This window comes from Manis javanica, chromosome X (genome assembly GCF_040802235.1).
Source record: "Manis javanica isolate MJ-LG chromosome X, MJ_LKY, whole genome shotgun sequence".
In the NCBI taxonomy this organism is placed as follows: Eukaryota; Metazoa; Chordata; class Mammalia; order Pholidota; family Manidae; genus Manis; species Manis javanica.
The window spans coordinates 82767401-82789162 of NC_133174.1; the positions used below are offsets into that span (position 1 = coordinate 82767401).

The following is a 21762-nucleotide window of genomic DNA, read 5'->3' on the forward strand; positions in this document are numbered from 1 at the left end:
AATGTAAAGGGACAAAGAGCAGATTAGTTTTTGTTTAAAGCTTGAGGGAAATGGGAGGATCAGAGGATGATAGCTAAAGGGTGTGGGGTTTCTTTCTGAGGTGATTAAAATGCTCTAAAATGAACTCTAGTAATGGTTGCACTTATCTGTGAATATACTGAAAAGCACTGAGTGGGTAGATGGTATGGTATATGAATTATAAATCAGTAAAAACATTTAAAAAATTACCATTAACAATAGCATATATATATATGTGTGTGTATATATATATATATGTGTATATATATATATATTGTTAAAAATGGCAGCTACTGTTTGAAGCACTTAATGTACTCATTTAATCCTTGTTACAAATACTCTGAGGTACAAACTCTTATTTCTCTATTCTACACATGTTGACACTCAGGCAAGAAGACAGGAAGAAATGTTCCTGGGGTCACTTAGGTACAAACTGATAGATGAGACTTGAATCCAGGAAATATGGCTCTAGAATTTGTTCTTTTAGCTAAGATTCAAAATCCATAATTACCCTCTGACTATAATTATCTACTGTCATATAATTAAAGACTAGAGGAACATTTTGTCATTTGATTCAGTCTATAGATGTTTATTTCAAGTTTACTTTGTATGAGGCACTTTATTAGGCATTGTGGATATAGGTGTATTAAAAAATCCAAAATGTCAACATGCCTGCTGCCATGGAGTTTACATTCTAGAACATGAGCATTGGAATCCAGAAGAGCTAGATGTAAACCTCAGCTCTATAGCTTACAAGTAGGTTAAATCTTAGCCATTACTGGACATCTCAAATTGATACTGCACTTGATCCAGCTGATAAAAACAGTGATCGTTGGCCCTTTATTGAGTGAAAATTGTAATCAGCTTTTAAAATAAACCTGTCCTTATTAAGTGCATTGTCTCATGTACACATTCTGTTCTATTTATTTCCTAATCAGCAGGCAGAGTAATGATTCAGGATAAGCTCTAGTGTGTTCTCTAGTAGGTTTCTTCCTCTTTCTGTTACCTAAGTGTAGACATGTGACTTCCTTGACTTCTGACTATAGTCTTGCTCCCTTTACTCAATCAGTAATCCTAGAGATCAGAAGTTCCTAATAGTTGTATTCCAGTTGATAACTATTCTGTAAGCAGCAGCATTACGCAGGAATACCCTACATGAACCAACAAGGAAGATAAAAGTTGTACTTTACATGGGTAAGAAGAGGAAAAGTAGTGGTAGACGAGATGGGAGAAAAGAGTTAGGACTTCCCAGAGAGACTGTACACAAACAATACTCTTTTGAGTTATAGATCTCTTCTTGTATTGACCTCTCCCAATGTGCTTGCTGTGTTTGTTCTGAATGCACAGGCCTGAAAAAAACACAGCTAAAAGCACATAGAAATTAAGGAATACCAAAATCATTTGATCTTACTTCTTTAGGTACAGCTACTGCCTCAGTGCATATATCAATAACTCAGCATTTTGGTGGCTACCATTTCCTACTGTGCTAACACTGTATGATGTAGAAGAGGACTAACTAAAAATGTAGGATGTTCCCCTGATTGGATCATACTGTTGACATTAACAAAGTGTTACTTCTCTTGTACACTATGTCTTGCCTCTGTTTTTCATCACCTATATTCAATCAGCTCTATCCATACAAAAAATCAGATATAATAGAAGAAATTCATTTATTGGTAGTTAGAGTTAGCATTTGTTCACATCAAGAGGTTAATAAAATCTTATGAAACTACATGACTTATGCATATTATAGAAAACTCGGAGCACATAACATTCAGACTGGTTAACTTTTCTCCCTCCTTCACTATGTATAATTTAGTTTAGACAGCAATGTTTTTTATTTAATATTGGTTATTTGGGAGCCAGTTCTTAAATAAGGTGATAAAAATCCATGTCTGTATTAAAACAGAAGTTGCTTTTCAGAATATTTTTCACCTTCCAGCATTGATTTTTTTTAATGTTTCTATCATCAAATCTGGTATCAATTTGCCAACCTACTTATATGCCTTCCAATATATTTCTGTGCTTTCTTATAATTCTAATACTTGCCTAGTTGTCATGCAGTAGGACCCGCTCATGGTGACATATTGTGTTGTGTCTATGTGATATGGAGAAATGCAAAGACTATCATTTCAATATTTCCCACTTGGTGTATTTTAAGCTTTCCTCAGTAGAAATTCTCAAATAAGGGCAAAGTATCACAGCCCAGGCAATGCTCTCAATTAAAATATTTAATTTAGGAAAATAAACACATAGTCTGGAGTTGTCTTTTTTCTTTGCAGTGGTGAGGAGGTGCTTGCCTCAAAATGTTCACTAGCCTTAAATATAAAGTCATGGATTTTTCAATAATTCACTCATTTACCAAGATAGATGTAATTAACATTTTCATATCTTCACTTGCTCACTAAAGATTTTAGTACTTTTGGATTGTTCAGTGTTGAATGGTAAACATCTAACTAAAATCTACTCTACTCTTGAAAGTAAATTCTAATGGAGCAAACAGAAAGATTCATTGTGGCTCTGCAAAACAGAGAATGGTATTTTTTAATGCTATATTCTTAGATATGAATAAAGTTTTCTGAGGGGTTGTCAATGAGATTATTTCTGTTGTCAAGTTGAAATTCTTAACCTGTTATTTAAGAGTGATCATTCATAATAAAGAAATGTAAATACCAATTGTTTAAAGACATGAAAATCCAAGGACTCTGTCTTGAAAGATATTACTCAACGCTTTATTCTCAGGCTATACCTTCACAGACAATAGAGTTCTAACAACGAGCCATTGATGGCTGAATTTGATCTATACATGAGGACAATACAAATATCTTAGGCTAAAAATAAATACCCAGAATGGAAGGAAAAGCAGCACACTTTGATTTTCTTGGATAATAGAATTACACTCATGTGTGGATACTTGTCTCAATGTCAATTTTGGAAACTCAAATTCTATTAAAATGACGGGAAAAATTTATATCCTCTGGTCTGGGAATAAGCCATTGGGAAAAAATTTAGTAAGAGCATTCATCCTCTTACTATATTAATTATATCCCTCTTCAAATTTACCCTTATTTCAAAATTAACCATCTCTCCCTCCCAATTTTCTGTGATTCTTTGTATTCAAGGAGATTCTCAAAGGAACTTTTGTGTAACTGTATAGATGACAGGGAACTGCGATAAAATTTAGGGAGAAAGGACTTTCAGGAGTATCATTAGCTAGAAAAGCAGACATTTGATCCTTTTATTATATGGGATATTCATCCTTTGCAAAGAATGAATCCAAAGGACAAATGGCCTAAATATTCCTGGAGTCTTGAAAATTAATTTTTAATCTGTCCTCTGAGGTTGGGTGTAGGGAAGAAGAAGTCTTAAATAAAAATGAACAAAATGATTTCACCAGAATGGCTTCAAAAGGATTTAGTTGAAGAGAATTGAATTAAGGTACTCCTAAGGATCACCAAAATTAACATTAGAGGTAGTGTCTAATGAGTATAGATAATGTCTTACGTTTATTCCTAATTCATGAATTCCCAACCAACATCATTTTTCTTTCTTTGAGAAATGTGTTCATGCTTGAGAAAAAGGCCCATTCATTTAAAAATGGATGGAAAATAAGTGATATGATTAAGGGAATATCTAATTGGAAGGATGCTGTTTCTTGGCCAATGTCTATGTGGGCTCAGCATATAACCTAATTTTTTTATGCTGACTGAAGTTTTTTTTATTTGTCTCTTCATATTATTGCATGAAATTTGTAATGCTATATCCTTCTACTAAAAACACTGAAGAATGCAGCAGATGAAAGCAGTTTCAGTAGAAGGACAAAACTATATACCATTGCACTGGGAATATTGACATTTAAAAAACAATAATGTATTTGCAGTAACAAATAGGAGCTGATTTTCATTTTTGTTTTTGTTTTCTATTGCTTCCTTTGCCTGCATTTTACCCTAAATCAGCGGAAATCTGAGGGAAAAAAGGCAGGAAAGGTAAGACTGTAAATTTCAAAGCAAATTGATTTCAAAATGTGTTGTGCTATATTTTTCTCAAATTTCTGAAGCTACAGTAGTTACTCCATGGAGTTAAAGCTGTAAGTATTTAAGATGACATATGTTGTGGTTCTGCCTTAAAAGAGCTTCAAGCCAAGCTGTCTCCACATTTTGTATCTTTTACAGAACCCTGGAAGCAATTTTCAAGTCTTATTTTATTTTATTTTTCACCAACACTTTCTTTTCCCACTGTGCCAAAACAACATACTGCTGACAGCATCACTTTGTGATAGTTCTAGTAGTACAGTTATTTTATGATAAATTTTAGCAATAAAAAGGACCATTCTGGTGTCAATCACAATCAATCACAATGTTTCAACGACAGCAAAAGTTAGTGAATATGAAGCATGATGATGTCTGATAGGGTCACAGGGAAAAATTCTATAACTAAACTAAACATGGTTAATCAGAAAATTGATGTTCTCTGAGAAACTGGGCTTTAGAATGTCGTCTTTCAGTGTGAAAATTTTAAGTTCTGCTCACATATATATGAATTGTCTAGTTTTCTAGAAAAATTTGGTTTTCTACTATTTAAAAAATAAGCTATGTCACACATATTGTTACATTTTAAGTACCTTACCAGTTAAGCTGCACCACCACTGAAGATGAAGCTTTTCAGCTGTTCACTGGCATTTGTTTCCTAGAATTTATGCCTTGATTTCCTCACTGTGTTTTGAGTTGAAAGAAGTGTTTCCCTTAAGTTTCTGATGGAAAGTATTTTGGAAACTAAGTTCAGTAAGCCTTAAATGTTGTCCATATTAAGAGCCAGAATGTAGCCATAACTGTATGCTAGGCTAAATGTGAGTGTAATCTTTAAGAAAAATGATCCTATTCTAGTTTGAGGAATCTAATTTTGTGTTTGAAAAAGAACTTGCCAAAAGGAGGTCTAAGTTATGCCAGAAGTAATCTGTTAGCCCTGGATGTGTTTATCAAGTGTGAGAATTACCTGAAAATAGAGGCTGACTAGAATGTCAAAACGAATTTTCATTAATGTTTGAGAGATAAACTAAAATACCATTAGAGAGTTTTCAATCAATATACTTTCTGAGAGTTTTCAAATGCATGTCTCATCTCTCATCACTATGGCCTTGGAGTGATGGCTTTTTGAGAATCAGCTCCTCCCAGAAGGCAAAAGGTTGTAGAAGAGTTCTCCAATTAAAAGGAAGGAAATGAGGATAGTAAAATATCATTCTGGTAAATTTAGAAATGGATCTGTTGCTCAGTTATTTAAAAATCAGAATTTTGAAGAATAGAAATGTGAGCAAATTTCATGTAGGGTAGTTATTCTATAAATAGGAAAATGTCTTTCTTTAAAGAAATTAGGACTCTGTAGAGAGGACTCTGAAGTGAACTCACTTTACTGTTCAGAGAACACCTGGATCATGAAATTTGAACATAAAACTCTTCAATGGTAGATATTAAAACAGTAATATAATCACAATATAAAAAGCAATGGAGAATGTGGTTCTTAGTGAAGGATTTTTTTTTTTTGTCAAATAATACTAAATTTGAATTTAGAGAAAGACTTTATTCAAACTAGGGAGAAGACTCTGACCTCAGAAATCTTCAGGGATCTTAAAACACCACAGAAAAAGGAGTTTCTTTTTTAGAGTAAGGAGTAGCAAGCAGAATAAGCACTCTTTCAAGAAGAAACTGGAGAAGGATGATAAATGACTAGTGCGATCATCCAGGAAAAGTGTCTTGCTGAGGTCAGCTGATTCCCAGGATACACTGATAAAGGGGCCACGTTCCGCTTTTTTAGTGCTTACTCATTGCTTAGGGACAAAGGGACATCAGGGGCCTCTAGGAAGGAGAGATAAAACTGACTAAAGTTTGGCCAAGACAAAGCAGAGAGGAAGAGAGATAGTTGTGAACAGTTGGTCATTTTCCCCAGTACCTTTCTGTTGCCAAACAGTCCCATCTTGGGAGGTCTCTCCTACATGCTAGGCAAAACCTCAGCCTGGACAGGGAAGGAGGGCTCTTGACTCTGGCAAAGAATTTGAGAATAGGTCACATGAGGTCATGTAAGAAAGAAACTCATTAAAGTGAAAGTAGTAGCGAGTGTTAGTGTTGCATAGTGCCAGGAAACGTGGCTCTTTTATTTGTGCAGCCACCCAGGTGGTAGAAAGCAAGGAAGAGCAATGGAGAAAGGAGAAGTTCATTGAATTCCTGCTCAGTGTAGGGCAAATCTCTTGGTAACTCCTAAAGCCAGGGCATCCAATGCCTATGTGGTCTGCTCTGTGTAGGAATTATGTCGCTAACACCCTAGAATTGGGGGAGCCTTGGAGCATTAGATGGAGTTTTTATGTTCTGAGAACTTCCCAAAATATAGGAAAGGAGACTTTGGTCAGTCTGCTAAAGAACAGGATCCTACAGCCACAGTTCTGTCCAGGTCACCCAGGTGATGGAACAAGCAAACCCTTCCCTGTTCAAAGGTACCCGCAGCCACTTCCCTACTTGTCAGAGCATAAAATGGGGGAGAAAGCATTGCACTAAAGATTAGGAAGTTGAATGAAACTGTGAAATGACAAAGATGCTTACCACTAGTGATGGATGTCAGTGAGTTCTTGTCTTTGCTGCAAAAAGGAATTCAGAGACAAAGTACATTGGGTTTAAGAAACAAAAAAGTTTTATTTTAAGGGACAGTACACACTCAGGTGTGCTGAGATCCTCAGAGAGGAGGCATGCTTAAGGATTTAGGGTTTGGGGTTTTATAGGAACTTATGGGCAGGGGTCAGCATAAAGCATGATATACATAGCTGATTAATAATTCCTTTGAAGTTTTACCTTAAGAATAGGGTTATTTAGGTGACTGGTAATTGGATCTCAGTATTTTTTATATACTTAAGTTCATTTACACTCCAGAGGTCTTCTATCCTGAATGTTACTTATTGATTAAGGTGACTGGAAGAAGGGAGAACAGCTAAAGGTCAAGTTAAAGAATAAGCTAGGCCTTTGTTTGTGAACTAAGTAGATTTTAGAATGGTGTGACCGTTGTCCTATTTCTCTGCTCTACCACATTTCTATACTAAAATAAACATGATAAAAATAAATTACTAATATCATCCTTACTGTTTCAAGCACTGTATGCATGTGTGTGTGTGTACATCTATGTGTGTGAATATGTGTGTGTATATATATATATACACATACATTCGCATATGTTTGGGCCTAACAGAACAGCAACCTAATAACCTTTTTCACAGATGAGGAAACCATAAATGGAGAGCTTAAATGACTTACCTAAGGTTACAGAGCTCACAAATGGAAAAGCCATGGTTTGAACCCAGGCAAGCTGTACAGAATACCTCTCTAAAAAAAGAGAGAGAAAAAAAACTTTAAATCATAAAAAAATTCTTCTTTTATCTTAGAAGAATTGTTTTATTATATTTTAGTAGTAATATTCAAGATATTTAATGTTATAGGTTGTTTCTGCAAGAATATGTTTTTTGAATATTGTTTCTGTCAATTATGATGATGCTACAGACCTATCATTAAGCAGTTTTCACTATTCCTTACACATTCTATACCTAGTCTGATATAATAGGGTTAATATATACTATGGTGATTAGCTCTGTCCTCTGATGCCCTTCATTTTTGGTTCATTGCATTTATGTATACATTTGAAGGGTATTTTGGACATTGAATCCAAGAAGCTATAAACCTTAAATATATCAAGTGTCAGAATATTCATTAACTTTGGATTTATTGCAAATGTTACCATAAAAAGTCGAATTAATCTCTTGAACTCCTGAACATCACCTATTTAGGTTTTTGAATATAAATTATAAAATACAGCTTTTATGTTCAGTTTAAGTTTAATTCAAAGTGGAAAATGTAAGAATCCTTCATATGGAAAAAATAGGGCAACACATTATCTTTCCTAGGAATGAAGTATACAAATGAATGCTTTATTGTCTTTTAGATTCAAACACCAAAGTATATAGAATTTCTTAATGACTTCCCATCTATTTAATTTAAATGACTTTAGAGGCTTCACAAAACAGGACCTATTTTCAGATTCCAAATCAGAGATTTGTTAAAGAGGTCAATACTGTATTTCCTTCCTCCTCAAAGTTTATATTTCATGGAGAAGCTAGTGGCAGTCAAAGAACAGAAAAGCATATGTGACCCTCCACAGTTCATTCATTTTTTAACCAGTGGGTATTCAGCTGACTAAAAGCTAATTAGGGGGAAAACACATTTCAACACAGCCACCTGTGACTGAATAAATTAGTGTAAGCAATGTTTGTGTTGAACTAAAAGAAGTATAAATTTTAATCTGGTTAACATTAAAAAAAACATTTGTTGTTTAAACACAAACTGATTCTCTTAGCACTCACCTGAAAATTTCCATGCAGACATTTTTCTTCAAGATCCCCACCACCATCCTCCAATTCTGGGTAAGCCTCAGTCTAAATTGCCTTGGAGGATTGCACAAATGGCTGTACTTGTTAAAGAGTGTGTTCACCAAAGTGTTAAACTGAAGATGGCAGAAACAGAACTGAGTGAAATTCTCAAAGGAGTGTATTTCTTATTTCTTTATATTTGTCAGAGGTGAATTTACAAAGAGGCTTCTTTCAGACAAACCTAGTGGGTATCAAAAAGAGTAGCTATAGTACCAGAGCAAGTATAAGTCGTTTTCTGTCATTGGCCTGTCTTCCTCCAGACTCTTGTGATCTGTGTGTGTACTCATTTGCTCCAAGGCTACATGAAGAAGAGGGAGGCAATGACAGTGCTCAATCAGTTAAAAAAACAAAATTCAGCTGAGTAAATTTAAAGATCTAACTGGCTTTATTAAGCAATTTATGAATCAGGCAGCATCCCATCCCATCTAGCAAGTAGAGACATGTTTCCAAGAATTGTACAAAATAGGTTTTTATAGGAAGGAAGGCAGGGCAAGAAGTTATTAGTAAAAGAAGGGATGATTTCAGGCAAGGCACTTTCCCTTCAGAGGAAAAGCAGTGTTTCTTAATGCAGCTTACCTCACTAAGATACCAGGAAATTCTGGACTGATTGGTTTAAAATTCCACTCTTGGGAGAGGCTGAAACTGCAGTTATGTTGTGCATTAAGTCTTGGTGAGGCTTAATATAAATGACTCCATTTTGGGCATGTTTCTTTTTTTTTTTTTTTGGTATTATTAATCTACAATTACATGAGGAACATTATGTTTACTAGACTCTACCCATCACCAAGCCCCCCCTACAAACCCCATTACAGTCACTGTCCATCAACAAAGATGCTGTAGAATCACTACTTGTCTTCTCTGTGTTGCACAGTCCTCCCCATGACCCCCCCCTCCACATTACACATGCTAATCGTAATGCCCCCTTTCTTTTTTCCCCACCCTTATCCGTCCCTTCCCACCCATCTTCCCCAGTCCCTTACCCTTTGGTAACTGTTAGTCCATTCCTGGGTTCTGTGTGTCTCCTTCTGTTTTGTTCCTTCACTTTTATCGTTGTTCTTATACTCCACATATGAGTGAAAACATTTGGTACTTGTCTTTCTCCACCTGGCATATTTCACTGAGCATAATACCCTCTAGCTTCATCCATGCTGTTGCAAATGGTAGGATTTGTTTTCTTCTTATGGCTGAATAATATTCCATTGTGTATATGTACCATATCTTCTTTATCCATTCATGTGCTGATGGACACTTAGGTAGCTTCCATTTCTTGGCTATTGTAAATAGCACTGCGATAAACATAGGGGTGCATCTTTCTTTTTCAAACTGGGCTGCTGCATTCTTAGGGTAAATTCCTAGAAGTGGAATTCCTGGGTCAAATGGTATTTCTATTTTGAGCTTTTTGAGGAACCTACATATTGCTTCCCACAATGGTTGAACTAGTTTACATTCCCACCAGCAGTATAGGAGGGTTCCCCTTTCTCCACAACCTCGCCAACATTTGTTGTTGTTTGTCTTTTGGATGGTGGCGATCCTTACTGGTGTGAGGTGATATCTCATTGTGGTTTTAATTTGCATTTCTCTGATGACTAGTGATGTGGAGCATCTTTTCATGTGTCTGTTGGCCATCTGAATTTCTTCTTTGGAGAACTGTCTATTCAGCTCCTCTTACCATTTTTTAATTGGATTATTTTCTTTTTGTTTATTGAGTTGCATGAGCTCTTTATATATTTTGGATGTCAGCCCTTTATCGGATCTGTCATTTATGAATATATTCTCCCATACTGTAGCATGCCTTTTTGTTCTATTGGTGGTGTCCTTTGCTGTACAGAAGCTTTTTAGTTTGATATAGCCCCACTTGTTCATTTTTGCTTTTGTTTCCCTTGCCTGGGGAGGTATGTCCATGAAGAGGTCACTAATGTTTATGTACAAGAGATTTTTGCCTATGTTTTTTTCTAAGAGTTTTATGGTTTCATGACTTATATTCAGGTCTTTGATCCATTTCGAATTTACTTTTGTGTATAGGGTTAGACAATGATCCAGTTTCATTCTCTTACATGTAGCTGTCCAGTTTTGCCAACACCAGCTGTTGAAGAGATTGTCATTTCCCATTGTATGTCCATAGCTCCTTTATCATATATTAATTGACCATATATGTTTGGTTTAATATCTGGACTCTCTATCCTTTTCCACTGGTCTGTGGGTCTGTACTTGTGCCAGCACCAAATTGTCTTGATTACTGTGGCTTTGTAGTAGAGCTTGAAGTCAGGAAGCGTGATCCCCCCCCACTTTATTCTTCCTTCTCAGGATTGCTTTGGCTTTTCAGGGTCTTTGGTGGTTCCATATGAATTTTAGAACTATTTGTTCCAGTTCGTTGAAGAATGCTGTTGGTATTTTGATAGGGATAACATTGAATTTGTAGATTGCTTTCGGCAGGATGGCCATTTTGACGATATTAATTCTTCCTAGGCAGGAGCATGGGATGAGTTTCCATTTGTTAGTGACCTCTTTAATTTCTCTTAAGAGTGTCTTATAGTTTTCAGGGTATAGGTCTTTCACTTCCTTGGTTATGTTTATTCCTAGGTATTTTATTCTTTTTGATGCAATTGTGAATGGAATTGTTTTCCTGATTTCTCTTTCTGCTAGTTCATCATTTGTGTATAGGAAAGCAACAGATTTCTGTTTGTTAATTTTGCGTCCTACAACTTTGCTGAATTCAGGTATTAGTGCTAGTAGTTTTGGAGTGTAGTCTTTAGGGTTTTTATGTGCAATATCATGTCATCTGCAAATAGTGACAGTTTGACTTCTTCTTTACCAAACTGGATGCCTTGTATTTCTTTGTTTTGTTTGATTGCCATGGCTAAGACCTCCAGTACTATGTTAAATAACAGTGGGGAGAGTGGGCATCCCTGTCTTGTTCCCGATCTCAGAGAAAAAGCTTTCAGCTCTCACTGTTCAGTATGATGTTAGCTGTGGGTTTATCATATATGGCCTTTCTTATGTTGAGGTACCTGCCCTCTATGCCCATTTTGTTGAGAGTTTTTATCATGAATGGGTGTTGAATTTTGTCGAATGCTTTTTCAGCATCTATGGAGATGATCATGTGGTTTTTGCCCTTCTTTTTGTTGATGTGGTGGATAATGTTCATGGATTTGTTGTACCATCCTTGCACCCCTGGGATGAATCCCACTTGGTCATGGTGTATGATCCTCTTGATGTGTTTTTGAATTCGGTTTCTAATATTTTGTTGAGTATTTTTGCATCTACATTCATCAGGGATATTGGTCTGTAGTTCTCTTTTTTGGTGGGGTCTTTGCCTGATTTTGGTATTAGGGTGATGTTGGCTTCATAGAATGAGTTTGGAAGGATTCCCTCCTATTTTGGAAAACTTTAAGGAGAATGGGTATTATATGTTCTCTGTATGTCTGATAAAATTCCGTGTTAAGTCCATCTGGTCAGGGGGTTTTGCTCTTGGGTAGTTTTTAAATTACCAATTCAATTTCTTTGCTGGCAATTGGTCTGTTTAGATTTTCTGTTTCTTCCTTGGTCAGTCTTGGCAGGTTGTACTTTTCTAGGAAGTTGTCCATTTCTTCTAGGTTTTCCAACTTGTTAACATATAGATTCTCATAGTATTCTCTAATGATTCTTTGTATTTCTTTGGGGTCGTTATGATTTTTCCCTTCTCATTTCTGATTCTGTTGATGTGTGTAGATTCTCTTTTTCTCTTAATAAGTCTGGCTAGGGGCTTATCTATTTTGTTTATTTTCTCAAAGAACCTGCTCTTGGTTTCATTGATTTTTTCTATTGTTTTATTATTCTCAATTTTATTTATTTCTTCTCTAATATTTAGTATGTCCCTCCTTCTGCTGACCTTAGGCCTCATTTGTTCTTCTTTTTCCAATTTCGATAATTGTGATATTAGACTATTCATTTGGGATTGTTCTTCCTTCTTTAAATATGCCTGGATTGCTATATACTTTCCTCTTAAGAGTGCTTTTACTGTGTCCCACAGAAGTTGGGGCTTTGTGTTGTTGTTGTCATTTGTCTCCATATATTGTTTGATCTCTATTTTAATTAGGTCATTGATCCATTGATTATTTAGGAGCATGTTGTTAAGCCTCCATGTGTTTGTGAGCCTTTTTGTTTGCTTTGTACAATTTATTTCTAATTTTATACCTTTGTGGTCTGAAAAGTTGTTTGGTAGGATTTCAATCTTTTTGAATTTACTGAGGCTCTTTTTGTGGCCAAGGATGTGGTCTATTCTGGAAAATGTCTATTTTATCAGATACTAGTTTTTCAACACCTGCATTTTTCTCTCTGTTGTTTGCATGAAATATCTTTTTCCATCCCTTGACTTTTAATCTGTGCATTTCTTTTGGTTTCAGGTGAGTCTCTTGTAAGCAGCATATAGATGGGTCTTGCTTTTTTATCCATTCTATTACTCTGTGTCTTTTGATTGGTGCATTCAGTCCATTTACATTTAGGGTGATTATTGAAAGGTACATACTTAATGCCATTGCAGGCTTTAGATTTGTGGTTACCAAAGGTTCAAGGGTAGCTTCTTTACTATTTAACTGTCTAACTTAACTCACTTATTAAGCTATTATAAACACAGTTTGATGATTCTTTATTTCTCTCCCTTCTTATTCCTCCTTCTCCATTCTTTATTTGTTAGGTGTTTTATTCTATACACTTTTATGTTTCCTATGACTGCTTTTGTGAGTAGTTGATTTAATTTTTTGCCTTTAGGTAGTATTTGGTTGGTCTGCTTTCTTTGGTGTGAATTTATTTTCTCTGGTGACATCTTTTTAACCTTAGGAGTGCTTCCATCTAGAGCAGTCCCTTCAAAATATCCTGTAGAGTTTGTTTGTGTGAGGCAAATTCCCTCAAATTTTCCTTGTCTGAGAATTGTTCAATCCACCCTCCATATTAAAATGATAATTGTGCTGTATACAGTATTCTTGGTTCAAGCCCTTCTATTTCATTGCATTAAATATATCATGGCATTCTCTTCTGGCCTGTAAGGTTTCTTTTGAGAAGTCTGATGATAGCCTGATAGGTTTTCCTTTGTTGGTGACCTTTTTTCTCTCTTTGGCTGCCTTTAATACTCTGTCCTTGTCCTTGATCTTTGCTATTTTAATTATTATGTGTCTTGGTGTTGTCCTCCTTGGGTCCCTTGTGTTGGGAGATCTGTGGGCTTCCATGGTCTGAGAGTCTACTTCCTTCCCCAGGTTGGGGAAGTTTTCAGCAATTATTTCTTCAAAGACACTTTCCATCCCTTTTTCTCTCTCTTCTTCTTCTGGTACCCCTACAATGCAAATTTTGTCCCATTTGGCTTGGTCACACAGTTCTCTTAATAGTCTTTCATTCCTGGAGGTCCTTTTATCTCTCTCTGCCTCAGCTTCTCTGTGTTCCTGTTCTCTGATCTCTATTGCATTAACAGCCTCTTGCACCTCATCCAATGTGCTCTTAAGTCCTTCCAGAGATTGTTTTATTTCTGTATTCTCCCTCCTACCCTGATCATTTAACTCTTGCATGTTTCTCTGCAGGTTCGTCAGCATGGTTATGACCTTTATTTTGAATACTTTTTCGGGGAGCTTGGTTAAATCTATCTCCCCAGGCTTTCTCTCAGGGGTTATCTGTGTAATTCTGGACTGGATCAAATTCTTCTGCTTTTTTCATGGCAATAGTGGTAGTCATAGGCAGTTGGCATGTGTGTCAGCTGGGAGAACAGCGTCCCACACATGGTAGCAGCTTCTGGTTTTATTTCCTGAGCTGCCATAGTTGGGGCAGCCTTCGGTGTATCCCAGAGCTCCGCTGGGAGGGGCAGGCATGCCGGTTGTGCTCTCCTGTGAGAACAGCGACCATTTGCATCCTGTCCTGGCTTCCTCTGTCTGTGCTGGGCTTCCGCGCACCAGCGGGGCCTCTGAGTCTGGCCCAGGTGGCTGCGGAGGATGGTCTGGGCTGTTGCTGTGGGTGCCACTGCTCTCAGGCTGCTCCCCTACTGTGGCGGGGCCACACGGGAGGGGGAATGAATGGGAGGCTGTTTGTCTCTGTGGGGGGCTTCAGAGCTGTGCTGTCTCCCAAGGGGCAGAGCTCCTGAATTTCCCCAGGATTCCCAGCTGCTGGACTGAGTGTGCTGGGACTCTTGCATCCAGCTGTGTGGCCCCTGTCCTTTTAAGACTTTCAAAAAGCACTCGCTTTTCTTTTGTCCCAGGGGTACCAGCTGTGGGGCCTACTTGCAGGTTTTACTTTTCCATTTCCCTAATATCCAGCACACCATGCACCATGTGTCTGTGCTCCCAGTGAGGATGACTAGGGCTGGGTATTTAGCAGTCTTGGGCTCCCACTCCCTCCCTGCTCTGACTCCTATCCTCCCACTGGTGGGCTGGGGTTGGAGGAGCACTCAGGTCCTGCCAGGTCGCAGCTTGTATCTTACCCCCTTCGTGAGGTGCTGAGTTGTCACAGACGTAGATGTAGCCTGACTGTTGTACTATACCTTCTGGCCTCTCTTTTAGGAATAGTTGTATTTGTTGTATTTAAAAAAATGTATATGATTTTGGAAGGAGATTTCCACTGCCCTACTCACGCCACCATCTTGGCTCCTCCTGTTTCTTTTTAACATTCATTGAAGAACTCATTTTACTAGTGTCTCCAAGGTACTTCTTTATATCTTATCTTATTCAACAACCCAGAAATGTTTTGTAAGTCCTTCCTTTGGAAATTCTCCTAAACTTGTAGTTTAATAATTTGAATATGGAATGGCACATTGAGGTATTTTTAAAAGCTTATTCTAAGGGCAATTCTAAGAGTACATTTCTAAAGATGTATCCACCTACTTTGGCTTTAGTGAAGGATTATTTACATATGTTACTTTTTGGAGCATTATAATCCAGCAAATGCAGAAGGCTAAATCAATACCAATTGTGGATGTCATTTCCTCTATACTAACCAGTTTTCATTATCAAACATTCATTTTAGTGTTGGTAATGCTATGAGAAAATGAAATCACACAAAGAACTCTAATATACCATAGCCACCTGTAAGGAAACCCATCTACCTTCCTCCTACATAGGTTCCATAGATACGATCTTCCAAGAATATTACATTACAGGTACACTCTGAGGCTTTTTGTAGTGTCTTGACAGCTTCTTATTTTGCTTTGGATTAGATTCTTTATTTAACTTAATGGGCAGTGACTGAAGATTTGGTCAGTGACAAAAAGTGGCAGATGATTTGAAGGACGCCTATGCTTCGATCTTTTTGGATACTCCTAAAGTGCTTATTCAAGACTTCTGCTTGTACCTGACATTCAGTGTTACAACTGTTAATGTAGCCCTCAGCACAGATAAATATGTTTTGACCTACCTGTTTGGTATTTTTTAAATTTCTTTTGTTTTTGTTGATTTTTGTTGCTGTTTTTGTTGATTCTATGGCCCTTACATCTACATATGTGCATTCCTGGGATCTAATTTTCATATTATTACAAGGATTTTGAACATTGTCCTTCCTTTTCCATGATCATAACTTAATTATCTGCCCTGTATTATCTGGGTAACTTGAGCTTTTCTTTCACTATATCTCCAATTACTCAGACTCTCTCCATTTTACCTGCTCTATGAAATTCCTTCCTGGTTACACTTATCTCCCCATCTCATCTTTGCCATCCTTGACTTTTCATCCTTGGCTTCTCACTCTGTTTACAGTGTCAATTTCCAACTCTAGTCCCCTCACAGATTATATTCTCCACAGGCCATCGAACACTGTTTGGGGGGAAAAAAGCACAAAATTGTACTGAAGTTATAGCTTACTGACAATCAGAATATTAAGCTTCCACTTTGGCTCTACATACTGTTCAGAAGTCTTTTTATGCTCCTCTCATTAACTTTCTATCCCAAGCCTTGAATGACTTCCCAAACATTTTCAACCATCTTGAGATTTATTTCAGTTTCTCACCTTGAATTATCAGCAGATTTCTTTTAGTCCTAATCTCCTAAGAGAGAAACCATCTTTGAGTTCCTTTCTAGTCTCCCATTTGTTCCCTTTTAATTATTGAAATATCTAGCCCTTTAGTTTCTTCCTACATGCCACTTCTCATTTTTTCTTTAAAAATACATAAATGTCACTTGTTAAGGAAAATAAATATTATATACCACCTCACCTTAAGAAGGCTCTCCTCTTTAAATAGTGCTGTAATTTACTACTAAAATGAGGGAATCATCTCCTCCTATTAACTGCATTTTCTCACATTCCTTGCTATAATCTATTGCATTTACCTGTCAACTTTACTAGAACCCTTTTATCATTTGCCCAAGATTTTCTGCTTACTACATCCAGAACTTTTCATTATATTTGTTGTTCTAACCATTGTTCCTCTCTCAGTCTTTCTGGAAACCTTTCTTCCATAGGACTTCTGTGATCTGTGCATCCATATCTGCACACAAGTATAATGTTTGTACCTGTATTGTAAGTTCATGTTAATCAACTACATATTTCTTCTGTTTCTCCTCAATTCTTAGCACAATATCATATTTCACATTTTATAAACACTTAGTATATTTGTCTTATTTTTAATTTCTGAATTTTGATGAGTTTAATAGAACTGTCTTAATCCAAAGGAAACTGATTTCCAATTTTTCAGAATAAAATGTGGAGAATTATATTAATGCAATAGCAAATGTAGATAATACAAGGATTTAAAAATCTTCTTTTCAGGGTCTTCTAGCTTCATGTAAGACAGTGTAAAAGTGGGGGTGGGTGGGAATATGTTCCAGCCCTGGGAAAATTACCTTTGAAACCCAAATCAGTCAAAGAGAGAACTAAAGTGGGAGAAACCTGTTTATTGCATGCAAGCAGTCATCCACTTCTGCTTGACCATGTCTCTCATGATCAGGCTGCAAAAAGGGACCCCACCCAAACTCTCTGGTCCAGATATGTCCTTGCTCCCCCGTGTTATTACGTATTGATATGGAGATGGACTACTTCTCTCCATCCCTTGGAAACATATGTTAATATGGAGATGCACTAAGGCCAAGTGAGGGATTTTGGAAATATTGCAGTTTTACCCACAGACAGAAAAAAATATGTGTCATGAATGGTGAACTACTTACTCCTTAGCCCTAATTCAGACAGTTTTGTTTCTGTTTTTTGGTGTGTATAGGAGTATTCTGGGAAAATCAGTGTAAAGAGTTATCTTCTTTTTAAAACACTGATTCTTTCAGTATTTTTTCAAGTATTTTTCTGTAAGTTTCAAATTGACTGAACTGTCCATTCTAGACTCTTTATGTCTTGAAAAATGTAATTTTTCTTTGACTGTATGAAAAAAAAAGGCAAGGCAGGAGGAAGCTATATGATCACACTACAGCCTTTTCACATTCTTTACTGAAAACTCTAAACCTCCCATAAAAATGTTCTAAGTCCTCATACCTACTATTGTCTCACCTTGCCACATCAAAATTCACCCATTATATCTCTAAGAAGCAGATGTTTCACTGTGTGTGCCATAACATTGAAGACGTTCTGAAATAAAATCATACATATTAATTTCAGCTCTATGCCCTCTTCTAATGTATGGGAGACAATAGGCAGTGACATCTTAAGTAAAATAAGTCAAGGTTTTAAAAGGTTTTGAAATATATTTTATTTGAAACAGTAGAAAAGAAAAAAGCATTTTAAAGGTTTATTTGAATAGCACTCTTATGTGTATTAAATACACTATTCCCAGATTTCTTTAGCTTTACAAAAATGTTAGCTGTAGTTACAAATTTAGCCTTTTGCATATGTACTCTTTCCATTTTCATAGATTGGGCAGTATTCCATTCCTTTTTTCCTAGCAACTATTGAAAGTCATTGCTTCTGTCGTTTAATGCCATCTGAGTCAGTACATAATTTGGTAGCATTGTCTGGTACTGTCTATGACTAACTCAACAACTGATCCATTGAAATCGATGCTCCAAAATGTAGAGCTCTTTTTAGAATTTATATCTGTGATCTCAGCCAAACAAATGAAAAAATTACAATTCTGTTCTAAACTTAGATTTTCATATCAGAAACAGTGACATAGATGTCCTCACTGCTAAATTAATGACATATTATAGATGGAAAAATCTCCCTATTTTAGGAGCAAAAAGTCATTTGGCTTTTACCTTTTTAATTCTTATCTTTTTATTTCTGAAAGTAACTAGCAGGGGAAAGTTTTCTAGGGAATTTATTGGATAATGTTTTCTAATAGGGTTTGCCAATATCATCGACATAAGGACATCTGCTGACTTTTCTCTTTTCAACTACCTGATTATGAAATCATGCTTACTCCATTGGATCGTATGTTTTTCTGCATGGCTGTTAAATTTTAATTATGCCATAATCTATTGCTCTCTTGTCACCAGTAGAGGACAGTTTTTTTCAGTACCTACTGAATATACAAGTTATTCACTTGTGTTATACCATGTTCTTTTGTAATGATGCCAGTTCTTCATAGTATTCTAATAGTCATAAATTTGTAAGCATTAGAGCAATAACATACATAGGATATTCATTGAGATTTTCAAACAAATATCAAAAACTTCTTAATTATCTTAAAGACAATTTATCATATGTTTTCTGTCCCTTAAACATTATGATTTGAGGACTAGAGCAAGCATACATTAATATCTAGAGGAAAGGTAGAAGTAGATTGGATCCACAGAGGTGGATAAAGTATGGCAGTGATTCAAATATATAGTCATTTCTATGATGAAATATCTGGATGTAAGAGTGCAATGTAAGTGAAGACCTTGGTAATAGTGACTTAGATTCATCACTTTTCTATCAATCAGCAACGTATCTTGGGAGATTATATTATAGTGGGAGCTTAACATATATTTCTCCACTGGAGTTAGCCAGGGTTGCTGAGTCAGATGTTGAAACATTTATAAATAAGAAGTGAGATTTTACTGTTTCGTGTCTTGTGACTATTAGGTTAGATATATTGTTTTTGACACTAATTCCTTGTATGAATTTAGTTCTCACAGATATGCCCCTCATCATGCATTTAATTTTTAAGGTGGGCAAGTACCCTACTAAATTCACAGGAAATTCACAGGGAAGCCTCTGAGAATTATCAGATGTTATTTTACCAAAGTATTGTAAATATACTAGTTAATTTCCTAGCCCATTTCTTGAGTATCACTGTGAAACTGACTCTCACTTATTTAAATTATTTCTTTATTGCTTAAAAGAAATTTCTAGAATTAACTTCTATGCTTTAAATTAGAGACATTAAAGTGGTAAATCATTGAAGTAATCATCCAAGATGTCTTAAAAGTTCCTTCAGCCTATGCTTAATATACTACTTGAAACCTAGTAAATATTTAATGGACATTTGTTGTCATCTATTTAACAACATATATGGAATGGTTTCTATGTATCAGACTCTGTGCTTGGTGAGAAAAATGTCTAAGGGAATGAGATGGGCTCTTAGACCTCAGGGACTCCGTGTGTAATCAGGAAGAGAAGTATATAAACCAAAAATTCAGTCTTATGTAACTAGCTTAGTTTACTGTAATAACCTATGATAGAATATTCTTCTTGAATAAAACTAAATTCCACTTACATGTGCTTAGGTTTTCCATCAGGCTTACTTATTTAAAAGTGAGGGCTTCCATAAATTCACTAACCTTTCTTTAAAATAGGATGGCTTCTTGTTATCTTCATGTTTTGGAGCACCTATATTTTGGTCTCTTTTTAACTTATGTCAGTCACATAAACCATTGCATTTTTATTCTGTTCAAATGGCATCTCCCTTCCCATTATATTTGACTCCTCTTGGCCTAAAGTATTTATCAGATACCCTTTAACAGCCTGTTTTATTATTTATGATTGAGAGCTATTGTTATCCAAATATACTTTAAACATTGATTTAGGACTTGGGTTTTCTCCTTGAAGTGCATAATGCTTCAAACAGTGCATCTCTTTATAACATGACAGACAGATTACCCTCCTCACTTTCATGAAAAGATGTGTAGTGAAGCAAATCTCAAACACTGACCTTCAGTCTTTTCCATAGTAAGCAATGGTGAATGCAATGCTGTAAATCTCTAGCATTAAAGGAACTGTCTCTGAGATCTGTTTCGTATTCCATAATAAAGGTGATTTCTGGAAATCGTTTGTTGTGTAACTTGAGAACAGGTTGTGTATCATTTTTATTGATGATAAGATACCATCTCTGTAATGCCTGTGTAAAGTTATCTGGGTGTTAAATTGATTTAAAACATTATGTTTGGATTAACCATAAAAATTGCCGTCGCTATTGCAAAACAGGAAATCCCATTAGGAGAGTGAGCAAAGAAGCCATCTGCAACGGGAAAAAATTTCACAATTCGCAACAGAAACCAGTGCACTTAAACTTAGTGAACAAAAGTTACAATGGGCAAAGCTTTTGGGTTTTGTTAGACTTTGTGAAACAGATAGCAAGTGCTTGATTAGTGCAGTTGCCTTTCCCATGTCTTTATACCTGTCAGTTAATGTGACTCACTGCACAGTAATTCTCAAGGGGCGAAGTTTTTGTAGTGCTTCTCAACTCTGGCTGCGTGTTAGAACTGCCTAGGGACCCGTGAAAGCTTGCAATGCCCAGTTTGCAACCCAGACCTTTTACATCAGGATCTCTGGGGTAGGACCCAGGCATTGGTAGTTTTTTAAGTTCTCTAGCTGTTTCAAATACATAATCAACTTTGAGAACTACTTTATTCAATTCTTATTGCCTTTAGAATTAGTAAATGTTATGTATTTCTGTGGCAAAGCCTCTTTATAAAGTCCAAAGTTTCGCTGAGAAAAAAATTGGATTGGCTGGTCTTTTTATGAATTTTAGTAAAATAGTGTCATAATTTATTGTTATGTAAAATGTAGTTCCCATGCCAATATAGGACCAGTGGCCACTAAATAAGTAATGACCAGTAACATATTTATTTGCCAATGAGGTGAATCAACCCTATTGAAAACATACATATGTGACTGTGAATGATATAAAACAGGCAGTACATGCCTTCCATATACTTATTCAATCATTGGTTAATAGACCGTAGTTAGATTGTTTATTTAATCTTACAATTTAGTAATACTTAAAATATTCTATGATGATTTTAGCAGACTAGATTTCAAGTCTAGGTATTGAGTTAGGACAGTAATGTGCCCATTTATGGTGATCCAAATAACAACCATGATATGTCTAATTTTATCATATTTTGATGTTATTGAATGAAGTATTGAAATAGTATTGCTTTCTGACACTCCCAGTTAAAGGTGATAGCATATAAAAT

At 36.0% G+C, this 21762-nt stretch overlaps 1 protein-coding gene across 3 annotated transcripts in view; it reads left to right on the forward strand.

Annotated features, from left to right (window-relative positions):
• The window catches only part of PCDH11X (protocadherin 11 X-linked), a 797150-nt gene that overhangs the window by 444900 nt on the left and 330488 nt on the right, over positions 1–21762 (forward strand). For 2 of the 3 annotated variants that reach the window (XM_073227421.1, XM_073227424.1), the window contains one exon: positions 3975–4004. The exons of the other annotated variant lie outside the window; for it this stretch is intronic. In XM_073227421.1, coding sequence (XP_073083522.1) covers positions 3975–4004 — 30 coding nt within the window. The remainder of the gene's footprint in view (positions 1–3974; positions 4005–21762) is intronic. 3 annotated transcript variants of the gene reach the window in all.